General features: G+C 37.6%; 1 protein-coding gene and 1 pseudogene across 5 annotated transcripts in view; one reads left to right on the top strand and one right to left on the bottom strand.

Moving 5' to 3' along the window:
• Asb11 (ankyrin repeat and SOCS box containing 11) overlaps window positions 1–20,625 on the top strand; it is a 69,248-nt gene that overhangs the window by 42,387 nt on the left and 6,236 nt on the right. For 4 of the 5 annotated variants that reach the window (XM_048796525.1, XM_048796526.1, XM_048796528.1 and 1 more), the window contains 5 exons: window positions 2,414–2,493; window positions 13,592–13,699; window positions 15,502–15,652; window positions 17,197–17,331; window positions 19,055–19,246. In XM_048796525.1, coding sequence (XP_048652482.1) covers window positions 2,414–2,493; window positions 13,592–13,699; window positions 15,502–15,652; window positions 17,197–17,331; window positions 19,055–19,246 — 666 coding nt within the window. Of the gene's footprint in view, window positions 1–2,413; window positions 2,494–13,591; window positions 13,700–15,501; window positions 15,653–17,196; window positions 17,332–19,054; window positions 19,311–20,625 lie in introns of all 5 variants that reach the window. The other variant, XM_048796527.1, reaches the window with a different exon arrangement.
• The window catches only part of LOC107144240, a 6,399-nt pseudogene continuing 4,977 nt past the window's right edge, over window positions 19,204–20,625 (bottom strand).

Below are 20,625 nucleotides of genomic sequence, written 5' to 3'. Positions count from 1 at the left end.
CTGAGCACTTGGAAGAAAAACTGGACTAATCATCACACGTAGTGATCCATTAGGATGCACTTGCAAATCTGTTTAAAACTGATTTTCAAAACCTTCCTTAATTTTTGTTTTTTTTCTTTCTGGCTCAAGATTTTGTGTAAATGATATTTTGCATTATCAGGACCAATGGAGTGCACTTAGTTGTCTTTTTAATTCTAATTGGGAGCTAAATATTTTCATATCTGTAGACTGGAATTTAGATTCCAAGTCCTAGAAACAGCAGTATTGTTGCTGAATTAGGAATCTAAAAGAATGCTGTGAGACACTGAATGAGCATGAGGATTTGGGGGTGGGAAAAGACATCCACTTAAGGTACTTTGCCCTAAGATCTTAGTGATCTCACAAGGAAAGCATTGGATGGGCATGTGTAGGTGGCCTCATTCCGCTTCCTTCCTCTTATGTACTCAATACTTAATGAATCCATCTGGAATGATGGTAATTTGCTCACTGGGACAGATTTTCCGGGGCACTGATGGCTCCAGGTGGCAGGCAGGCCATAACCACCACGTGTTAAATGCAAAGTGTTCTTGCCTTCTCCTTCATGGCCTTTCAGTTTGCAAGGCATTAGTCACCACTCTGGTTCTCCAGGTTTCTTCAGCTTTTAGGAAGCTATGAGTTCTCAAGCAAGGCAGAACTGGTTTCAGACCATCCACCTTGCATGTATATCACATGTTTACCAAAGCAGGCAGAGTTGGCGCTTACACAAGCTCAGGCAAGTCTCTTCACACTCACTTCCTGCATCTGTTTGTTCTAGAAATCAGATGCAGCTTGAGATGAGAAAAAAAATCAGGTCTGTGCCTCATTAAGTACATCCACACTTAATTATAAGGCGAGATGAAAGCATTTAAAGTGTTAGGGTAGGGATAACAGGCTTTTTTTTCCTATGTGGCTATTTGTTCCTCCTATATGACTATAAATTTGCTATTTTAAATAGCAATGATTATGGGATGTAATTGAGATTCTAATTTAGTGTTAGGGAAAGATAATAATTGTGGATAATATGTACTGAGCCATGGCTATGTATATTGCTGTCCTTACTTTACTAAAAAGGAAACTGAAGATCAGAACCTGTTCATGAGGCCCACTTTCAGAAGAGGTCAAGTGGGTCTGTATTCAGAGCTTTCTTTTAACCACACTGGCACACTGCTTTTGGAGGGTAAATAATATCCTTGTTTCAAGGTCTGATTTGTGCTTGATATTAGGACAGGAGGTAATCCATAAATAGATAAGGTTCTGTTTAGATTTGATTCCAAACCTAATGGTGTATGTAATTACATGATTACTACTATTAGTATATGGCACTGTTTGCTGAGATGCCAAAGTTTGCATTTCATGCAGGAAACTAAACTGGCAAACACAGCTTAACACACTAATGCTGGTAATCAGTGAAGCTCTCACTTAACTAAATGGGCCATTTTCCTTTGAGACCAGTGTGAAATGGAAGTACAGTCATCTATCATCCCAATCTGCCTCTTTTAAAAAATTTGTTGAATATCAAGGAGTGGGATGGTTGGATCATATGGTGGTAGATCAGGGGGAGAGAGAAGATGAGGGAAAGGGAAGGTACTGGGGAATGAGATTGATCAAATAAGGTTTTTTGCATGTTCCAATAGGGCATAATAGATTCCACTATTAGGTATTAGGTACAATTATAATGCATAAGTCAATCAATCAATAACAGCTCTGAAAAATTGTTGAATTAAAACTAATTTTATTTTAACTGATATGTAAAAATAAGAGTTGTAGATATTTATGGAGGAACCATGTGAAGGTTTGATATCTACATTGTGCAATGTTTAAGTTAGGTTATATGTCTATCTCCTCAGACATCATTTCTTTATGGTGAAAACTTTCAAAATCCTTTATTCTAGCTTTTGAAATATACTGTACACAATTGTTATCTACAATTATCCTCCTGTGCAGTAGCACACCAGAACTTCTTGTTCCTGCCTACCTGTAACTTTATACATGTTGATCAACTTCTCCTTATCCTTCCCTCCCCACTTTTCCCTGGCCTCTGGTAGCCACTACTCTACTCTAAACTTCTATGAGATCAGTTTTTAGATTCCACGTGAGTGAGCTCATGTGGTACTTGTCTTTCTGGTATTTCTATGCCTGGATTATTTTCACCTAACATAATTATCTCCCAATCTGCCTCTTTTGGTCCCAGTTTGGGCGCTGACCATATAGTTCTTTAGTTATCCAGACATTTCAGATGTGTGCAAGAAACATCAATAGAGAAATGCTGAAGACCTGTTGGGGATTTTTCTTGAGTGACATTCAGGACCTGTTAGGCTCTAAATTGCTGGTAAGAAGGAGCCTCCCAGTCTAAGTGCGTTAGTAGGATGTGACCTCTTCCTCCCTTTTCATACAGATGTGGTATCTGATTGGTCTCCTATGCATGAAGCTGCAATCCATGGACGTGTGCTGTCTCTGAGGAACCTCATCAGCCAGGTAGCTCTTTAAAAAAAATGGTGAATAGTAAGCACATCCTATTTCTATGTCAAACTTAGAAAAAAGAAACTGTAGACTGATATTAAGATATGAATTTCCTATCGAGCCACATGAGGTGAATCTTGTTCTTTTTTTTTTCATTTTTCTTGGTTATTTTATCATTTCCTTCTTTGTTGGCTGGCATGATACCAGAGTTTAGTACAATGCTAAGCACACAGTAGGTATTGTGTTAAATATCTATTAAATGAGTAACTGGCAAGTAAGCACATTCAAGTTGCCTTCACTTTGTTCAATAATCTGTGTTCTTAAAAACTGTCATGTAAAACAGGGATTCTCAATTGTGACGAATTTATCCCTCTGGGGACGTTTGAGAATGTCTGGAGCTATTGTTGGTTGTCACAGTGGGATGGTGGTGATAATAGCATCTAGGGGGTAGAAACCAAGGATGCTGCTAACCATTCTACAGTGCACAAGACAGCCCTTCCCCTCAAAAATTATCCATCCCAGAATGTCAGTAGTGCTAAGGTTGAAAATGTTTAATGTATAGTAAATGCTTGAAAATGTCTTTTAAAATATGTAGTCTTGTAGCCAAGGGGAGGGAGGAAAGGGGAGGGGACATGGGATAGGAAAGATGATGGAATGAGATGAACATCAATACCCTATGTATATGTATGACTGCACATGTGGTGCAACTCTACATAGTGTACAACCAGAGGAATGAAAAGTTGTGCTCCATTTGTATACAATGCATTTCAAAGACATTTTAAGTTCTGTTAAATCCCCAGTTGACCGTGGCTCTGAACAGTTTGATTTTAGATTCTCTGCCTCTCCATTGTAATTTCCAGTGCACACTGATTTGGGTTTTGCTGGCTTGAAACTAATTGGAACCCACATAAAGATATTTTTAAGAAAATAGTTCAAGTCACCGTTCAAAATCCCAATCACGTTTTTGTTCAGAAAGTTTTGTTCTCTAAAATTATACTGTATCTTTTAAGTTAGGAACTCTTAGTACCTTCTGTGCTATGGACCTCTTTGGTAATCTGACTAAGTCTATGCACCCCTTCTTTGAGTAAAGTTTTAAATGCATAAAACATAACATAGAGGAAATCTATCAAAATATTAAAACAAATTTGTGACATAACATGTAGGCTTTAAAGTAATTCATTAAAGAAGATCTAGTGGTGATTCTAATAACTATCATAATTTTTAAGTAGGATAAGCCTATATTTAGAGATATTTAAAATACATACCAATCTGGAAAGCAGTATGGAGATTTCTTAGAAAACCTGAAATGGAACCACCATTTGACCCAGCTATCTCACACCTTGGTCTATATTCAAAGTACTTAAAAAGGTCATACTACAGTGACACAGCCACTTCAATGTTTATAGCTGTACAATTCATAATAGCTAAACGGTGGCAGCAACCTAGATGCCCTCCAGTAGATGAATGGATAAAGAAACTGGTGGTACATATACACAATGGAATATTACTCAGCATTAAAAGAGAATAAAAATATGACATTTTCAGGTAAATGGATGGATTTGGAGAATATCATGCTAAGTGAAGTAAGCCAACCCCCCAAAAACAAATGCCAAATGTTCTCTCTGATAAGTGGACGCTAATCCATAATGGGGTGTGTATGTGTGGGGAGAATGGAAAAACTTTGATTGGACCAAGGGGATGCAGGAAAGGGGAGGGGACATGGGGGTAGGAAAGATGGTGGAATGAGATGAACATCATTAAACTAAGTGCATGTATGACTGCACATGTGGTGTGACTCTATATCGTGTACAACCAGAGGAATGAAAAGTTGTGCTACATTTGTATACGATGCATTGAAAAGCTTTCTGCTGTCATGTATAACTGATTAGAACTAATAAAAAATAAGTTAAATAAAAAATACATGCAAAAATCATAGTGCATAAAAATATCAGTGATTTCTATTGATGACAGTAGTATAAATTGTTTTTACTATTTTGATTTGTTATCTACATTCATTTATTGAAGGACATGTAGAATTTCAGGTAGAGGTTAGTGAAAATAAAAGTTCTTTTTTTTTAAAAAAAATGCAATTTCATGGACCTAAATAGATTAAGAAATCCTCCTATAAGAAAAATAGTTTCTAAAGAAAAATTTTATACTATCCTAAGCCACTATCTTAAGCTGTCTTTCATAGCAGCAGCCTATTATAAGTAGAAATATAGATTATAACATAACTCTAGCAAAAATGTTAGTCTACTTCTCAGATAAAATGAAATATCAACTCTATTTTGATAGGATGAAAAATGATAATTTCAGCTTTTATATATTACTTGTTAAATTGGACAGACATTTATTTATATTCAGTTATTTATGTGTTTACTGAACATCAGCCAGAAGAATGTTTTTATCTAAGCTCTAGCACATTATTTGAGTGAGTTATCATCCTGGAGCCTCAATTTTGTCTTCACAAAGTAAACATTCTGATAACTACCTGCATCAGTGCACCTCAGAACTCAGCAACCACCCCAAAACTCAGTGGCATAATGTGGTAGTCATGATTTCTTGCTAATGAGTGTTTGGATTAGCAGGTCTAAGCTGGGCTTGACTGGGCTCTGCTCCAAGCTGTGGATTGGGTACAGCTCTGCTACACATTCTCTCTCATCCCTTACAGACTACTGATTACCTGAGGGATTATCTTTTTTGGCAAAAGGCTGGAGCAGAGCAGGGCAAGCCCAACCTTGCAAGAATACACTACTTCCAATCTTTGCTCATGGCAATGTGCTAATATCCCATTGGTTAAAACATCACATGACCTATCTCTAAAGTCAAGGATTTAGAAAGTACATGTTTTGTTAATATGAGGTCATGAGAAGGATGTGAATGTGTTATACTGTCATAGGTGAGTAATGTCCTGAGAACCAAAATTCAATCTATTATGCTAACTTAAATCTAACTTAAATGGGCTTGACAAAATTTACTGAGGTGATATATGTAAATTATTTATTTCAGTTACAGCCATCACAAATATTATCTATTTTCTTATTACAATCTACATGGCATTTTAGATATTCAAAGAATACTGAAAAGCATTTTTGGCAAACTAAAAAGATATTTTAGTAAGAGGAATAAGATAAGGCATTCAAATGAATATAAAACAAAGAAAAAATTATAAAAAATTCTCATTAGGTCCAAGAAAGGAAAAGCTAAATCTGTAGTTAGTCATTCTATATCGTAGCTTATCATTCAAATGATTCAGGATGATTTTTTAAAAAGAATAAAAATGCTAGTCTAGGCCAGGCCTCATGCATTGGTATTTTCTTTTTTTTTTAAATTTTTTATTGTTGGTTGTTCAAAACATTACATTGTTCTTGATATATCATATTTCACACTTTGATTCAAGTGGGTTATGAACTCCCATTTTTACCCCGTATACAGATTGCAGAATCATATCAGTTACACATCCATTGATTTACATATTGCCATACTAGTGTCTGTTGTATTCTGCTGCCTTTCCTATCCTCTACTATCCCCCCTCCCCTCCCCTCTTCTCTTCTCTCTCTACCCCCTCTACTGTCATTCATTTCTCCCCCTTGTATTATTTTCCCCTTTCCCCTCACTTCCTCTTGTATGTAATTTTGTATAACCCTGAGGGTCTCCTTCCATTTCCATGCAATTTCCCTTCTCTCTCCCTTTCCCTCCCACCTCTCATCCCTGTTTAATGTTAATCTTCTTCTCATGCTCTTCGTCCCTACTCTGTTCTTAGTTACTCTCCTTATATCAAAGAAGACATTTGGCATTTGTTTTTTAGGGATTGGCTAGCTTCACTTAGCATAATCTGCGCTAATGCCATCCATTTCCCTGCAATTTCTATGATTTTGTCATTTTTTAATGCAGAGTAATACTCCATTGTATATAAATGCCACATTTTTTTTTAAAAGCTTTTCTGGAACAACTGGGTTAAGGGGTAAGAAAAGTTTATTTTGATAGTTGTAAGAGGGGGAGAAGCATTTGACACAAAAGGAGTATAGCATGAGAAAAAGAACAAAAAATATCAATAAGTTGGATTTCATTAAAATTCACAACTTCATGAAAGGGCCATATTTAAAAAAGCAAGGAGGTGGGCTGGGGTTGTGGCGCGGTTGTAGAGCACTCGCCTAGCATGTGTGGGGCCCTGGGTTTGATCCTCAGCACCACATACAGGTAAATAAATAAAGGTATTGTGTCTATCTACAACTAAAAAATATTTTTTAAAAGTGTATATTGTTATTAAAAAAGAAAAAGCAAGGAGGTTCTGGGTGTAGTGGCATATATCTATAATTCCAAGTGACTCAGGAGGCTGATGTGGGAGAATCACAAGTTCAAAGTCAGCCTCAGCAATTTAGTGAGGCCCTAAGCAACTTAGCGAGACCCTGCCTCAAAATGAAAAATAAAAGGACTGGGGGTGTGGCTCAGTGGTAAAGCACCTCTGGGTTTAATCCCCAGAACACTCCCTACCCCATCAAATATGAGGAGACAAGGCGTAGACCAGGAGTAAATATCTACAAATCTTTTTTTTTTTTTGTGGAGCTGGGGATCAAAACCACTAAAAATATTTTCAATCCTTTGAAATTCCTAATATAATTTACATTCAACATTAGATTTCACTGTCTAAAATCAATACAAACAAAAATAAAGGCAGGAATCCCAACAGAAAAATGAAAAAGAGACTTGAGATGGCAATTCATAATAGGGAATATCCAAATATTCAATAAATGTTGAACTGTGCTTTTTTTTTTAATGTTTTTTAAATTGTTGATGGACATTTATTTATTTATTTATTTATACATGGTGCTGAGAATTGAACCCAGTGCCTCACACATGCTAGGCAAGTGCGCTACTGCTGAGCCCCAGCCCCAGCCCCTGTGCTTATTATTAGTTTGAGTAATATAAATTAAAAATTTGAGTTACTATTACTCTTTGTCCTCACTAGAAGGGTTAACTTTGAAGAGACTGATCATACCAAGTGTGTTAAAGATATGGAGCAACTAGAACTCTTTTTCTTTACCAGTGGGAGTGTAAATTTGTACAAACCACTTTGGGAGATCAGTACATAATATCTATTAAAGCTAAACATATTCCTGACTCAGCAATTCCATTTCTAGGTATGTACATAGTAGATATGATATGTGTATATATAAAAAGACAGGTACAGGTATATTCATACACCCTTATTCATACGGCAAGTTAAAAAAAGTTGAAAACAACCCAAATGATTTTTTCTAAATAAATGACAGTAGAATGCATTACAATTCTTATTACATGTATACAGCACAATTTTTCATATCTCTGGTTGTATATGAAGTATGTTGACACCAATCCGTGTCTTCATACATGTACTTTGGATGATGATGCCTATCACATTCCACCATCCTTGCTAATCCCCTGCCCCCTCCCTTTCTCTCCCTCTCCTCCACCCTATCTAAAATCAATAAAAAAGAAAGATATTTCACATATAGAAATGTTTGTTCAGCTGCTAACCATTTTCTAAAAGTAACAATTGATTTTTTTCATACTCATAAATTTTCTCTCTGGAACATGGGAATGAATGAATAGCATTTGTTTCTAAATTCTCTCAGATTTTCAAAAGCAGTACGAAGAATTTTTGTCTCATTACTTAGGAAGGATGCATTTGGTATAATTTGTTTGCTCAGAAGAAATTATTTTATATGAGAAAATGCAATGTTGCTATGGCAATACATCAGAAGAAATCACAAATAAAAAGCAATATAATATTTAAAAAAAGAAAACAACCCAAATGTCCATCAAATGTAAAATAATAATTATGGCATGTGATTTTGTTAGCTTTCTATGACTGTGACAAAATATGTGAAAAAAAATGAATTTATAAGTAGGAGATGTTTGTTTTGCCTCATAGTTTCTGATGTTTCAGTGCACAGTCACTTGACTCTGTTGCTTTGGGTCTCTGGCAGCAAAGTACATCATGGAAGAAGCCTGTGGTGGAGGAAACTGCTCATTTCGAGGTGACAAGGAAGCAGAAAAAGAGAGAGGAAGGGACAAGGGTTCCATTATTCCCTCTAAGGGCAAGCCCCTTGTGACTTAGTTTCTTTCCACTAGGCCTGACCTCTTAAAGGCTCTACCACTTTCCAATACTGCCATAGACTGGGGATCAGTCCTTTAAAACATGGGCTTTTGGAGGATATTCCAGATCTGAGCTATAGCAGTTATTGAATGAAATTGTATATAGCAGTGAAAATGAATGAATGAGTGAATCCAACCAATATGTTGAAATAAAAATAGCCAAGCACACTCATAAAAATTCATATTTCATGGATCAATTAATATAATGGTCAAACCCACAGAAAACTCATTTACGGTCTAAGAAGTTAGTTTCATGAATATCTTTGGGGATGAGAGGTAGGTAGTAATTTGAATGAGGTATATGCAGCCTTCTGGTAATGCTTGTTTTCTTTACCTGTTTGGTGGTTATATAGGTATGTTTTCTTTATGATGATTCACTGAGATTTACACCTAGGATCTGTGAACATTTTTATATGTATTGCATGCCAATAAAAATTATTTAAAAAACAACAATGGTGATTTGTTAGGTCAACAGAAAGCAATCAAGCTACCACTTGGCTATATCAGTGACCTTTTTGTCTCAAGACTGAACATTAGAATCCCCTTGGGCTGTGGGGGCCCTTAGAAATACTGATGACTGAATTCATCCTCTTTTGATTCTATTGCAGTTGCTCTGGAATGGAGCCTGGATATCACGACATTTCTAAAGCTCCTCAGGTGATTCCTTTTTCAGTAATGTCTCACCACAAGCAAATGATGAGGATTGGCTTTTCAGCAACTAGAATAAAACTCCTGATCCTGCCCCCTGTGATTCTCAAAGGACTAAGTCACTATCAGGGTGGAAATAAGGAAAGATAACTGGCAATGTGATACAGTACATCTTTAGGATATGGCAGCTGATTGAAGGCTAAGTGACAAAGAAGAACAAATTTCAGATAATAAATGCCTGGAAGTCCTGAGTGCTAAATTTTTCATACATCATTTTTAGTCTTCATAATCATCTTTTAAGACAAGTACACTTCCCATTTTACAGAAAAATAATTGAGGATCAGGGAGATAAGTAACTAACCTAAGGTCACACCACTTGCTTGGTGATGGTGCTAACATTTGAACTTGGGAATTGGGAATCATTCTGCCATCCTCCCTCCTGAGGCCTCAGTTCTAGGTTATTAAACAAGATGATGGAGCAGGCAAGAGAATCATGGTTGGCAAAATGGAGCTTTCATTCAGGTTGGCAAAGGCTGAGTTTGTTGCTAGCTGGGTCTCAAGATAGTTATGTCTTAGCACGGAAATAGAAAATGTACCATGGGTGGAGATTTAGATTTGACGGTAAGTTTGTGTGTACGTGTGTGTGGGGTGTTGTGGGAGAGAGGGGAAGAGGGAGAGAGTCAGTACTGAGAAAAAAGAAAAAGATTAGAGTGTAGCAGGAAATGAGGGTCAGGACACCGAGATCTGGAAGCAATATTTTTTTAGTGGTGCCATGGCCCAAAGGGATGACTCCCAAAGTCTGAGCCACAAGCATGGCCAGGCTTTTGCTTTTATACATAAGCACGTTTTGGGTACATCAAGGCAACAGAGTCGGTGCACTCCTATTGGAGGGTGCAGTCTACATTCCTTATATGGGTACAAGCTTGTCAATAGCCTAGGGACTCTTAGGTCATACAGCTTAGGGACTCTTGACTGCACTGAGCCTAAAGGGGGATTGATCTGTCCCTACTACGTTGTTCCTGCTTCTGCTACAGTGGTTATCTGTTACAGGTACCTGTTAGCTACTGCCAGCCCTATGGTTAAATGTCAGTATGCAGAGCTGCTGTGTGTCAATGTGCAAAACCACAGCCTGTTAGCTCTTAAACTGCTAATGTTTCCATTCTGTTCTACCACAAGAAGGAAAGGTCGGAGTCAGTCAAAGAGAGAAAAAAGGTCATCAGGGGTTGAAAATCAGATAGAGCTGGATTTTAAAAGTCAGAGGAGAGGTTTCATGAGATCAACATGAATATGTAGCAAATTCAGAGGTGAAAGGAGGAGAAGGACAGAATATTGCATATTTGGTTTGATAAAGAAGAAGTCACTGGCCAGGTGCGGGGATGGGGGGTGCAAACCCATAATCCCAGCAGCCTGGGAGGCTGAGGCAGGAAGATCATGAGTTCAAAACCAGCTTCAGCAACTTAGGCCCTAAGCAACTTAGCAAGACCACACAGAGTCTCAAACTATAAAAAAGGACTGGGGATGCAGGTCAGTGGTTAAGCACCCCTGACTTCAATCCCTGGTACCAAAATCAAAACAAAAAATAAAAACAACAAAAAAGAAGCCACTGGAGATATTTAAAAGCCATTTCGACAGGATTGCATGGGTAGAAGATGAGAGAATGAATGGGAAAAAGGAGAGACAATGGGCATAAGCAAGTTTTGAAAAAAAAAAGGGAGAGTGAAGGGAAGAAGGGCATAGAATGGTAGCTTGGCAGAGGGTTGGGACTGACAGAAGGGAAGAATTCGAAAATAAAAGGAAGGTGTGCCAGAAGGGAGAGAGCTGGGAAATGAATGCATGTGAGAAGGTGGATGACAGAAGGTCATGGACATAGGTCTTGGGCATTGAAAAGGCACTGGCTGTCAGGGTGAATTCATATATTTCTTCTTCAAAGAAAGGAGCAAAGAAAAAGAAAATAGGAGAAATGTGGAGAGATTTTAAGGATGGATAGAAGGGGCCTGTAGGAAACTCACATCAAATGGCTGTGACCACCTTGGTAAAGGAGGGGAATGATGTTTTCTGTGCATGTGACCGAGACAGGTATTCATGATCTTCCTTTCTGTGGTAACTGTGGATGGGGAAAAAATCCTAATCATCTTTGTGGTCGGTTGGTTCAGTGTAGGTGAGCATAAGAATTTTGGGGCTTGGACAGAAAGTTGCCAGGTCCCAAACAGTTTATTTCCTCTGCGTGCCCTGACATTGTATAGATCTAAGAACCCACCCAAAAGACCTTCTGATCATAGGCTGAGATTAGGTGACATTTGATAATCATTGAGGAGCTCACAGGTCAGAGGTGTGCAAGCCAGCCAGGTGGAAACTCACTTTATGCTTTCCCTCATTATTCTTAGTTGTATATTTGTGATTATTAATAAGCACTAACTAGGAAAACCCTGTGTCAGATTGTGCAGACTTGGCTGGGTGGGATTAGAAGGAATCTTCTTTCAAATTCCACATGCTAGTTGAAGGTGGCAACTGCATGGTTCTGGAGGTGATGTGGCTCTCATGGTCACTCCTTGCTTGCTTTGCCTTGCTGACCCATTGTGTACCTTTTCTTATGGGCCACTCTTCTTGTGATTGTCCTTTACCTGAGTGTTGTGCCTGGACCTGTCTTCCAACCATTTGTATCTGATACCCTCACATAATTTTTGCCTCATGTGGACATTATACCCTCTTTTGTTGCATTGATGAAACCTACTTTTTAAAAGTCTGTAAAAAATTTCCCTGCCTAACTGGGCAGTTAAGTCAAGTATGAATAGTAAAGTAAGAAATGATGTATTCTTTTCTTTTATCAAGACCAGAGTTGGCAATTTTCCCATAAAGAACCAGATAGTAATATTTTAGACTTTGCAACTAATTTCTGTTTTAACTACCTTGTTCTGCTGTTGTAGTACAAAAGCTGTCACAGACAATATGACAATGAGTGGGCAGGGCTGTGTTCTGGTAAAACTTTAACACTGAAGTAATTTGTATGTATCACAAAGTATTCTTTTGATTTCTTTTTCAGCCATTTAAAATATAAAAATCATTCTTAGTTACTGCCCTATACAAAAAAAATAGACTGTGGACTATTTTGACTCATGAATTGTTGTTTTGCTCATCCCTTTGTTAAAACCAAGACAGAGCTAGGAAGGCCAAGAACAAAAGTAAATGTCATCAGGGAACAGAATTTTGGTTTCTTTTGAGAAGAAAAATTGGATAAAAGTGGTATTTTTATCACATACATTATTGAATCTGGTTTATTACTAAATATAGTGGTCATATTTTCAAGAAAGATTTTATTAGTTAATAGGTACATTTTAATTTCCTAAAGCAATAAAGCACATTTATGTTTCCTAAAAGACACATGTAGTATATTCTGTGTTCACTTGCAGTTTCCTTGTAATTGTCCTACAAGAAAGAGACACTGGTTAACTTGTTAGAATTTCATAATTGCTTGTTAAACCTAGCAATTTAGGATATGCTAACTTGAAAACTTTTAATTTGAGAAGTACAGCAAGCAAACTAACTTAAACACATATGTGCAATTTAAGAAATGGTAATGGTAATGAGAATTTTGCCATGTGACTGCCCCCCCAGGTCAAGAAATGGAAAAAATAGCACATTGCTGGCTCCCCCAAAGGACCACCTACCCCATTGCTCCCCTTGCGCTTTCTCTCTTCCACAGAAGTAACCATATCCTAACTTCCTTGCTTTGTTAAGGTTTTATTTTCTATGTGTGTATTCTGAAACAATATAGGTTAGGTGTGCCTTATTTTGAATTTTATGTTAATGCAGTCATTCAGTACATCTCATATTGGGTCTTTTCTTCTTTTGCTCAATATTATTTTCATAGGCATCATCCTTGCAGTTGTTTGCAGTTATAATTTGTTCAGTACAATATTGCATAGAATGATTGTATGCAAGTTTATTAATCCACTTTACTATTGATGGCCATTTCGTTGTTTGTAGTTTTGAGCTACCATGCTGTTGTGAACTTTCTTGTATATTTATCTAGGTATATATTTCTATAGTGGACATAACTTAGAGTGAAATTGCTGGTTTGTAGACATGTGTCTCATCAACTGGAACAGATACTGCCAAACTGTTTCCCTTAACGATTGTATCATATTATACTTGCAGGGCAGTTTCTTCTTCTTCTTTTTTTTACATCATTATCAACACCTTAATGTAGTGTGTGACAGTACCAGACTTTGAGAAGAATTGTCATATAAGTACTGGAATCATGGCTGAAAACTAACCCCAGGGCATTGTTGTTTTGCACTTCTTACTCTTCTCATTTCTGCTGTGCCAGGGGTGGCCTGTGAACCTCACCACTGCAGATCGTGTGTCTCCACTCCATGAAGCCTGTCTTGGAGGTCATCTGCCTTGTGCAAGTATTTTAATAAAGCATGGAGCTGAGGTAAGTGCAGGTCAAATAATATCTTAGAGACAAATATTATCTAAGAATGAAAAATGACAGTTTCTACCCCTTCTGAATAATTTCTAGCACTTTTGATGAGCCTGGTTTGAAACATGAAGAGTGGTGTTTTGAAGAGTTATTATGTCCATCAAACTTGTTCATTGTAGTAAAAGGTGAAATACTGAATTGTTTGCTGCAAAGTCATGCTTAGAGTTTCTAGCATTTTCTTATCACCCACTGCTAATAAATAGCTGCTATATTTCTGCTTTCATTACTGTGGGTGGAGCGTAGTAAAGTATTGTAGAAAGCATAAAATGTTTGGTTGAGATGGCTGGGGAGATGGAAAAATCTCTGTGTGGTCTCTCATACTTTAGTAAGCAGCCTCAGCTTCTGCACATGGTAGCAGGGATTGCAAGAATAGCAAAGAAGAGCAGGCTCTTTCTACATAATATTGGCTACTGTCTTATTGGCCAAAGTGATTCACATGAGTAAGCCTAGATTCAAAGATTGGAAAAATAGTCTCCATCTTGTGATGGGAGGAGTTGCAAAGGGATATGCATGTAGGATAGGGAGAATCTGGGGCTATTCTTACAAACCACCACAATAAAATAAGTATTAACACTAAGATGGTTGTTGGGAGCACAAAGAAGTGTTTTGTTTCTCTTATGTATTTCTTTTGGGAAGAGAGGGAGTCAAAAGAGGCTTCCTACAGAAAATGATATCTAAGTTGACAGTTACAGTACCTGTTGGAATTAGTCAGCTGAATAATGGGTTAGGGGAAATGATAGGCTTTTCCATCTACTGGGAACAGCAAATACAAAGGTTTGGAAGTGAAAGTGAGCAAATTTTTGACTCATTCCTAATGGTGGGAGAGTAAAACACAAGCCACCTTATTGTCTTGAAATTATAGAGAGCCAGAGGTGAGTGCATCATCTGATTTATATCTGGGTTAGGGAAACTTATACAAAACTTGGAAAGAGGACCAGGGCTGAGGTGAAGTAAGAGAGGCATCTATGGTGCAAACTTCATAGAAGCTCTCACTCTAGGGTCTTGGGCAACACTAAGAGTGAACATCTTAAAATTTGTACTCTGCATTTTTGTACCTCATTAAGATCCTGGCTTTGCTTGTAAATACAACGTGAGAATAAATTCATTGCTTTCACAGTGTCATTTTTTAACAGAATCATCAAATGATTATTTAGTGATATAGAAGAATGTGTCTGCATTTGGCTTTGCTATTTTCTTTTTGATTGTAGCCCAAACATTAATCTGTAAATTTCTGTCTTTTTTCTAACATTATAAAAGATCACCACAAAGATTATAGTTTTATGGTTTTTAGAACATTAGCTAGTTTTGTATTTATTAGCAAATAAGTTTCAGCAGTCTATTGACTGACTATATAAATTCTTTGAACCAGCCTTACTTACCATCTTACTGGTTCCCTTGTCAATGAATGGGTTGAATAAAATCCTTGGTCTGTGTTAACTATATTTATATGAAAATCATGTTTTTAAATAATTAAAAATTACTTTCTAACAATTTTAAAAGACTACTGTGGTCACTGTGAGGAAATTGGATTAGTCCAGGATGAAAGTTTAAAATAAGATAAGTTTGGAAACTGAAAATCACTCTAACAAAGTTCATGTTCTTGGGAAGGGCATGGAGGAGAAAGAACCTTCAGTAACATTCTTTCTGTTTTGCATTTGGTGTCTCATTTAGTTTTTCATAACAACCTTCTAGAATTTGTTATTTTCCTCCCCATTTTATAGCTGTGTGTAGCCTAGAGCTTTTTGTCTTCTTAGGTGAATGGCATGACTACAGACTGGCATACTCCCTTATTTAATGCTTGTATCAGTGGCAGCCAGGACTGTGTGAATTTGCTTCTGCAGCATGGAGCCAGCCCCCATCCTGAGAGTGATCTCGCATCGCCCATCCACGAGGCTGCTAAAAGAGGTAAATCTGTTGAGAATTTTAGGTTTTCCACCAAGTTTTTCAAGAAGCATCTTACTCTTGAAAGAGGGAAGAAAAGGTATATTTTTTAAGCAGTAATTCTCAAAGTGGGGTCCTGATACTAGAAGCATCAGCAGAAGCGGGCCTGCAAATGTAGCCTGGGCCCCATTGAATCAGTAACTCTGGGGGTGGGGCCTAACCATCTGTGTTTGATTTAACATGCCCTCCAACTGATGATGAAGTACAGTAAGTTTAAGAATCTCCCTTTCAGAGCATTTGGAATGTTCACCATAATATTTCTGGAACAGGACTTGGTACCTAGTAGACTATCCATCAGTATTTGTGGAACATATTGTTGAACCTGTGACCTTATAGAAATCAAGCAGTTTTATGAAACAAATTATATTCTTCTATTTTAGGACCTCAAGAAATAGTATCTCAGGTCCATCAAAATTTACCAAGTGAAACAAATTTTCAATTTTGGGAACTATAAGTTGTATATACATTTAGGGGAGTAATTTTTTTTTTATAAAGCCACGGGTTCACTGATATTCTTAACTCTGAGTCAAAAAATAAAATTACAAATTTTGCTTTTCTCTGATGTTTAGTTTCATTATTATTATCATGATTATACTTTGCCCGTGGGCTTTCTGTTTCCCCAGTGGCTTTCACAGAATAGCTTCCTAACCCATATGATAATTACCTACCAAAACATTGACATTTTTATTTATTTATTTATTTATTTATTTATTTATTTATTTATTGTACAGGGGATTGAACCAAGGGCACTTAATCACTGAGTCACATCCCTAACCCTTTTTATTCTTTTATTTTGAGACAGGATCTCGCTAAGTTGCTGAGGCTGGCTTTGAACTCGTGATCCTATTGCCTCAGCCTCCAGAGCTGCTGGGATTACAGATATGTGCCACCATGCCTGGTGACATTTATTTATTAAGGGACACACTAATTTATCACATTCAGTGGATACATAAAGCTAAAATGGTATAACTTGAGAAACATAAAGGATCAATGTTTAAATAATGGCATTTTGAACAACGGAAGAGTGATTCAGGTTTCACTATACCTAGTTTACCAGACTGGACCCTCTCTTGTGGGATTTGCCAGATTCTTCTAAGCCTGGCCTATGCCCACGCTGTCCTGTTTTTCCCAGGCCTAGCCTTGCTGAGGTTGTAAGTTTCCTTCCTTGTCTTGTGACCCACATCATGCTATTTCTTCTTGAGATACACTTTAATTCCTGTTTCTCCCTAGCTCTCCCCAACTCAGACCAGTTACAAAACCACAAACAATTGAAACATGTGGATGATTGCTGGTTGTTTACCATGGCTGGGAAGCTCAAGTGCAGTTCCCCTTAACAGTTACAGATCACGACTTGTGTTTAAAATCATTTCTTATTCTATATGAAGAAAACCACTTTTGATCCCTGGATATGTTGCTGACAAATTTAAACATGCAAAAATGGGGACAGTGTTGTTTCCTTAGCCAAGGGAACATGTGCTGTAACTGTTTACTCCTGCTTTGGACTGTAGGCCATGCGGAGTGCATTGAGACCCTTGCAGCTCATGGGGGCGACATTGACCGTAACATCAGCCACCTGGGCACGCCCCTCTATTTGGCTTGTGAAAACCAGCAGATAGCCTGTGTCAAGAAGCTTCTGGAGTCAGGTAGGACAAAAAACAAACCAAAAGAAGGAAAGAAAATGAAAAGTAAATTAAATGTATTTTAAAAATCTTTCTGTTGTAGCAAAGAGTGCAGGCAGTGGAGTTGGGCCAGATCAGAGTTTGTACTGAGTGTGTTTCTATGGGGAGTTATTTTATTTTGTTAGAACTTTAGTTGTTTGACTTGTAATCAGGATGATGATGATGATGATAATGATGATGATGATACCTCCTCCCAGGGGTGGTCTTCCATGATCACTAGTTTCTCTTTCCTCTGCCCAGTCTATGATTAGGCCCTGCATAAACTGCAGTGCTGTGGGATTTGGGCTGAGTCTTCCAATTTGGGACCATCTTCACCAGTTCTCTTTATTTTGAAATTGAACTAGCCCAATTTTTAGCCTGATGTAAACATTTTCATTGAAAACTCCTCATTTTTCCTTTTCATCTCCCTGCTGTTATCTAACCTCCTTCTCACCATTTTATCACATTTTAATTCTATTCATTTTTTAAGACTCCAGGAGTCTTAGAAATGAATGTTCTTATAGGTATATTTTGGCCTTCCATTCTTTTGGCAGCCATTTTTATGAATTAGGAGATTCATTCATTCTGTCTTTCCTCTTTCTCTCTGTCTCCCATCACCGTAGATAGATTTTTTTCTCCTCATTTTTTTTTGGTGCAGTATGGTTGCACACAATGGTGGGATTTATTGTTACATGCACACAATATAACAATGTAATTTGGCCAGTATCACTCCCCTGAACTTTCCCTTCTTCTACCCCTTGGTCACTTTCTTTTCCTCTACTGATCTCCTCTTGATTTTCATGAGATTCACCCCCTTCCCTTTTTCCTTTTAAGCTTCCACATATGAGAGAAAATATACAACCCATGACTTTCTGGGTTTGGCTTATTTTACTTAACAAAATGGTTCATCTATTTTCCTGAAAATGCTATAATTTAATTTTTCTTTATCACCTTAAATAGATTTTAAGCTACTAGCCAGAAAAGGGCCATATTTGTCATTCATTCCTCAATTAAGTTCACATTTGTTGAGGAGATATGGATTCTCATTTTGCTGCAGGGACAGCATCTCAGGCAAAGCCACGTGTCCCCACATGTCACAGTAAGAGCCAAGATCTGGACCAGGTGGGGATTTGTCAAGACTATCAGTGTGGAATTAGGTGGAAATGGTCTTACAAATACACCTTAGTCATGAAGAGGAGACTTGGCCACCTTCCCTCTGATCTTACAATTGTTCTCCCAATCTAGGTGATGTCTTTATGAGTTGATTGCTTTTTATAGTCCAAATCACACAGTTTGAAGTCCCAGGTTTAAAAACCTGTGGTGATTGTTCAGTGTATGCATTTGGCTGCTTGGTATAATTAGGACTTTAGTATCTGTCCTCCTTCTGAGCCTATACTGGCCAGTACTTAGACTATTTAAATAATGAGTGTGCAGCTTTCATGCCACCATGATTTTTCTTTTATCTATCATGCTGACATATAATGCTCAGTGGCACAGTTTTCACTTAATACGGTAGCTAGCTCATGTTGTACATTCAGGCACATTGTCAAATGGTTTTCTCATAATATTAAATAGAATCAAATGATCAAATTGCCATGCTCATCATGGATCAGCTTTCTTAGAGAATTTTGAGGCTCAGTGCTTTGAGAAATGGGATGGTTGGACTCTGCTCCTTGGCTGACCCTCTTTTGTTCTTATGACTATTTAGGAGCAGGTGTGAACAAAGGCAAAGGTCTGGATTCCCCTCTCCACGTAGTGGCCAGGATATGCAGTGAGGAGTTGGCGTGCCTGCTCATGGACTTTGGAGCAGACACCAGGGCCAAGAATGCTGAAGGCAAACGTCCAGTGGAGCTGGTGCCTCCAGAGAGCCCTCTGACCCAGCTCTTCTTGGAGAGAGAAGGTGCTTCTCCTTTGCCTGAACTTAAGCTCTAATCCATAAAGACTCCTTCCAGCCTTAGTAAGAGGCAGGTACTTACTAAGTTCTGACTAACAATCCTATATAAGTTTACCATCTGCCATCACCAAATGTGGGGAAGTTATGACTAGTTAGTATTTAACAGGGTGCGGTATTGGTTATGTTGTGAATGGCCCTCCTATTGTTCTGCATGTCAGAGACATGCTGTTTGGGATGTTCTAATGTTCATATTTGTAGTAGTCCAGTTTTCAAAGAATTAAGTTGTTATTTAATAATTTAAAGATTAAAGTTATCTAAAACATACTTTAGAATGATACTGCAGAATCCTTTTTGGTGTTCCATGATGCTCCAAGGTGTCTTATTGTACCACAGAGGGGACAGACTATTGGACATTTGAATTATGGGATTAAAATGTAGCTAATAGAGAGTTTAGGGTATCTCTTTAATAATTCACACCAATTCATAGACATTTACTATTATAAGTGAACCAACAATAAGTTCATACTCCTTCATAAATAAGAACTGACACTCTTAACCCAAAGAGCTAAACATTGTGGTTGAGTGGTGTGTACAGGAGGAGAGTTACTTTCTTGGGGTGTGGATCTAGGATGGGAAACAAAGATCTCTCAGGTTTAGGGAGACACCTCACTGCAATCTTCATTATTCTAGAGGCAATTCAGCAGCCAGCTCAGCACCTACTCTATTACCAGAGGGTTGACTGTGTCAAGTTTTAGGGGTTGTGAGTTTTGAAGCAGACTTGCCCACTACAAGGATTTTTATGTCATGTAATCTGTTTTTTCTCCCCACATACTAAAAATTTGGGACAGTTCTGAATAGAACTATATAAAGTAGGCCAAGGAATTCTTCCTCCTTCTTCATGGCCACAGGGTACTTGCCATGCCAAGCTCCCATCTTGGCATATGCCTGTACTCCTTGTTGGTGCTGGCAGGGCTAGGGAAGACTGACCCAGGCAGAAGGAACAATCAAACAGAGACATTTTTATGTCAAACAGTAAGAAAGATAATTACTGAGCAATTCTACCTGCATTTTGGTGATTTCTTATTTTCAAAAAATGCTATGCATATATACAGGGCCAGTTTCTCCTCTAGTGCCTCAAGGCCCACAGAAATATCTTAATTTCTTTTAAAATCAGAAGGAAAAACGAATAAAACTCAATCTGGATTATATTCATCCTTATACCAACATAGTTGTAAAATATAATTTTTAATATATTTTATTGGGAAAGAGGTCCACAAATGCAAAAGCACCTAAGGGCTCCTTAAAGTCATAATATAGGACATATATATCCTATATTATGACTTTAATATATATATATATATATATATATATATATATATATATAT

The sequence above is a fragment of the Marmota marmota genome, unplaced genomic scaffold (assembly GCF_001458135.2).
Source record: "Marmota marmota marmota unplaced genomic scaffold, marMar, whole genome shotgun sequence".
NCBI lineage: Eukaryota > Metazoa > Chordata > Mammalia > Rodentia > Sciuridae > Marmota > Marmota marmota.
The sequence above is the reverse complement of the archived record's forward strand: the minus strand, read 5'-3'. Positions and strand labels throughout refer to the sequence as shown.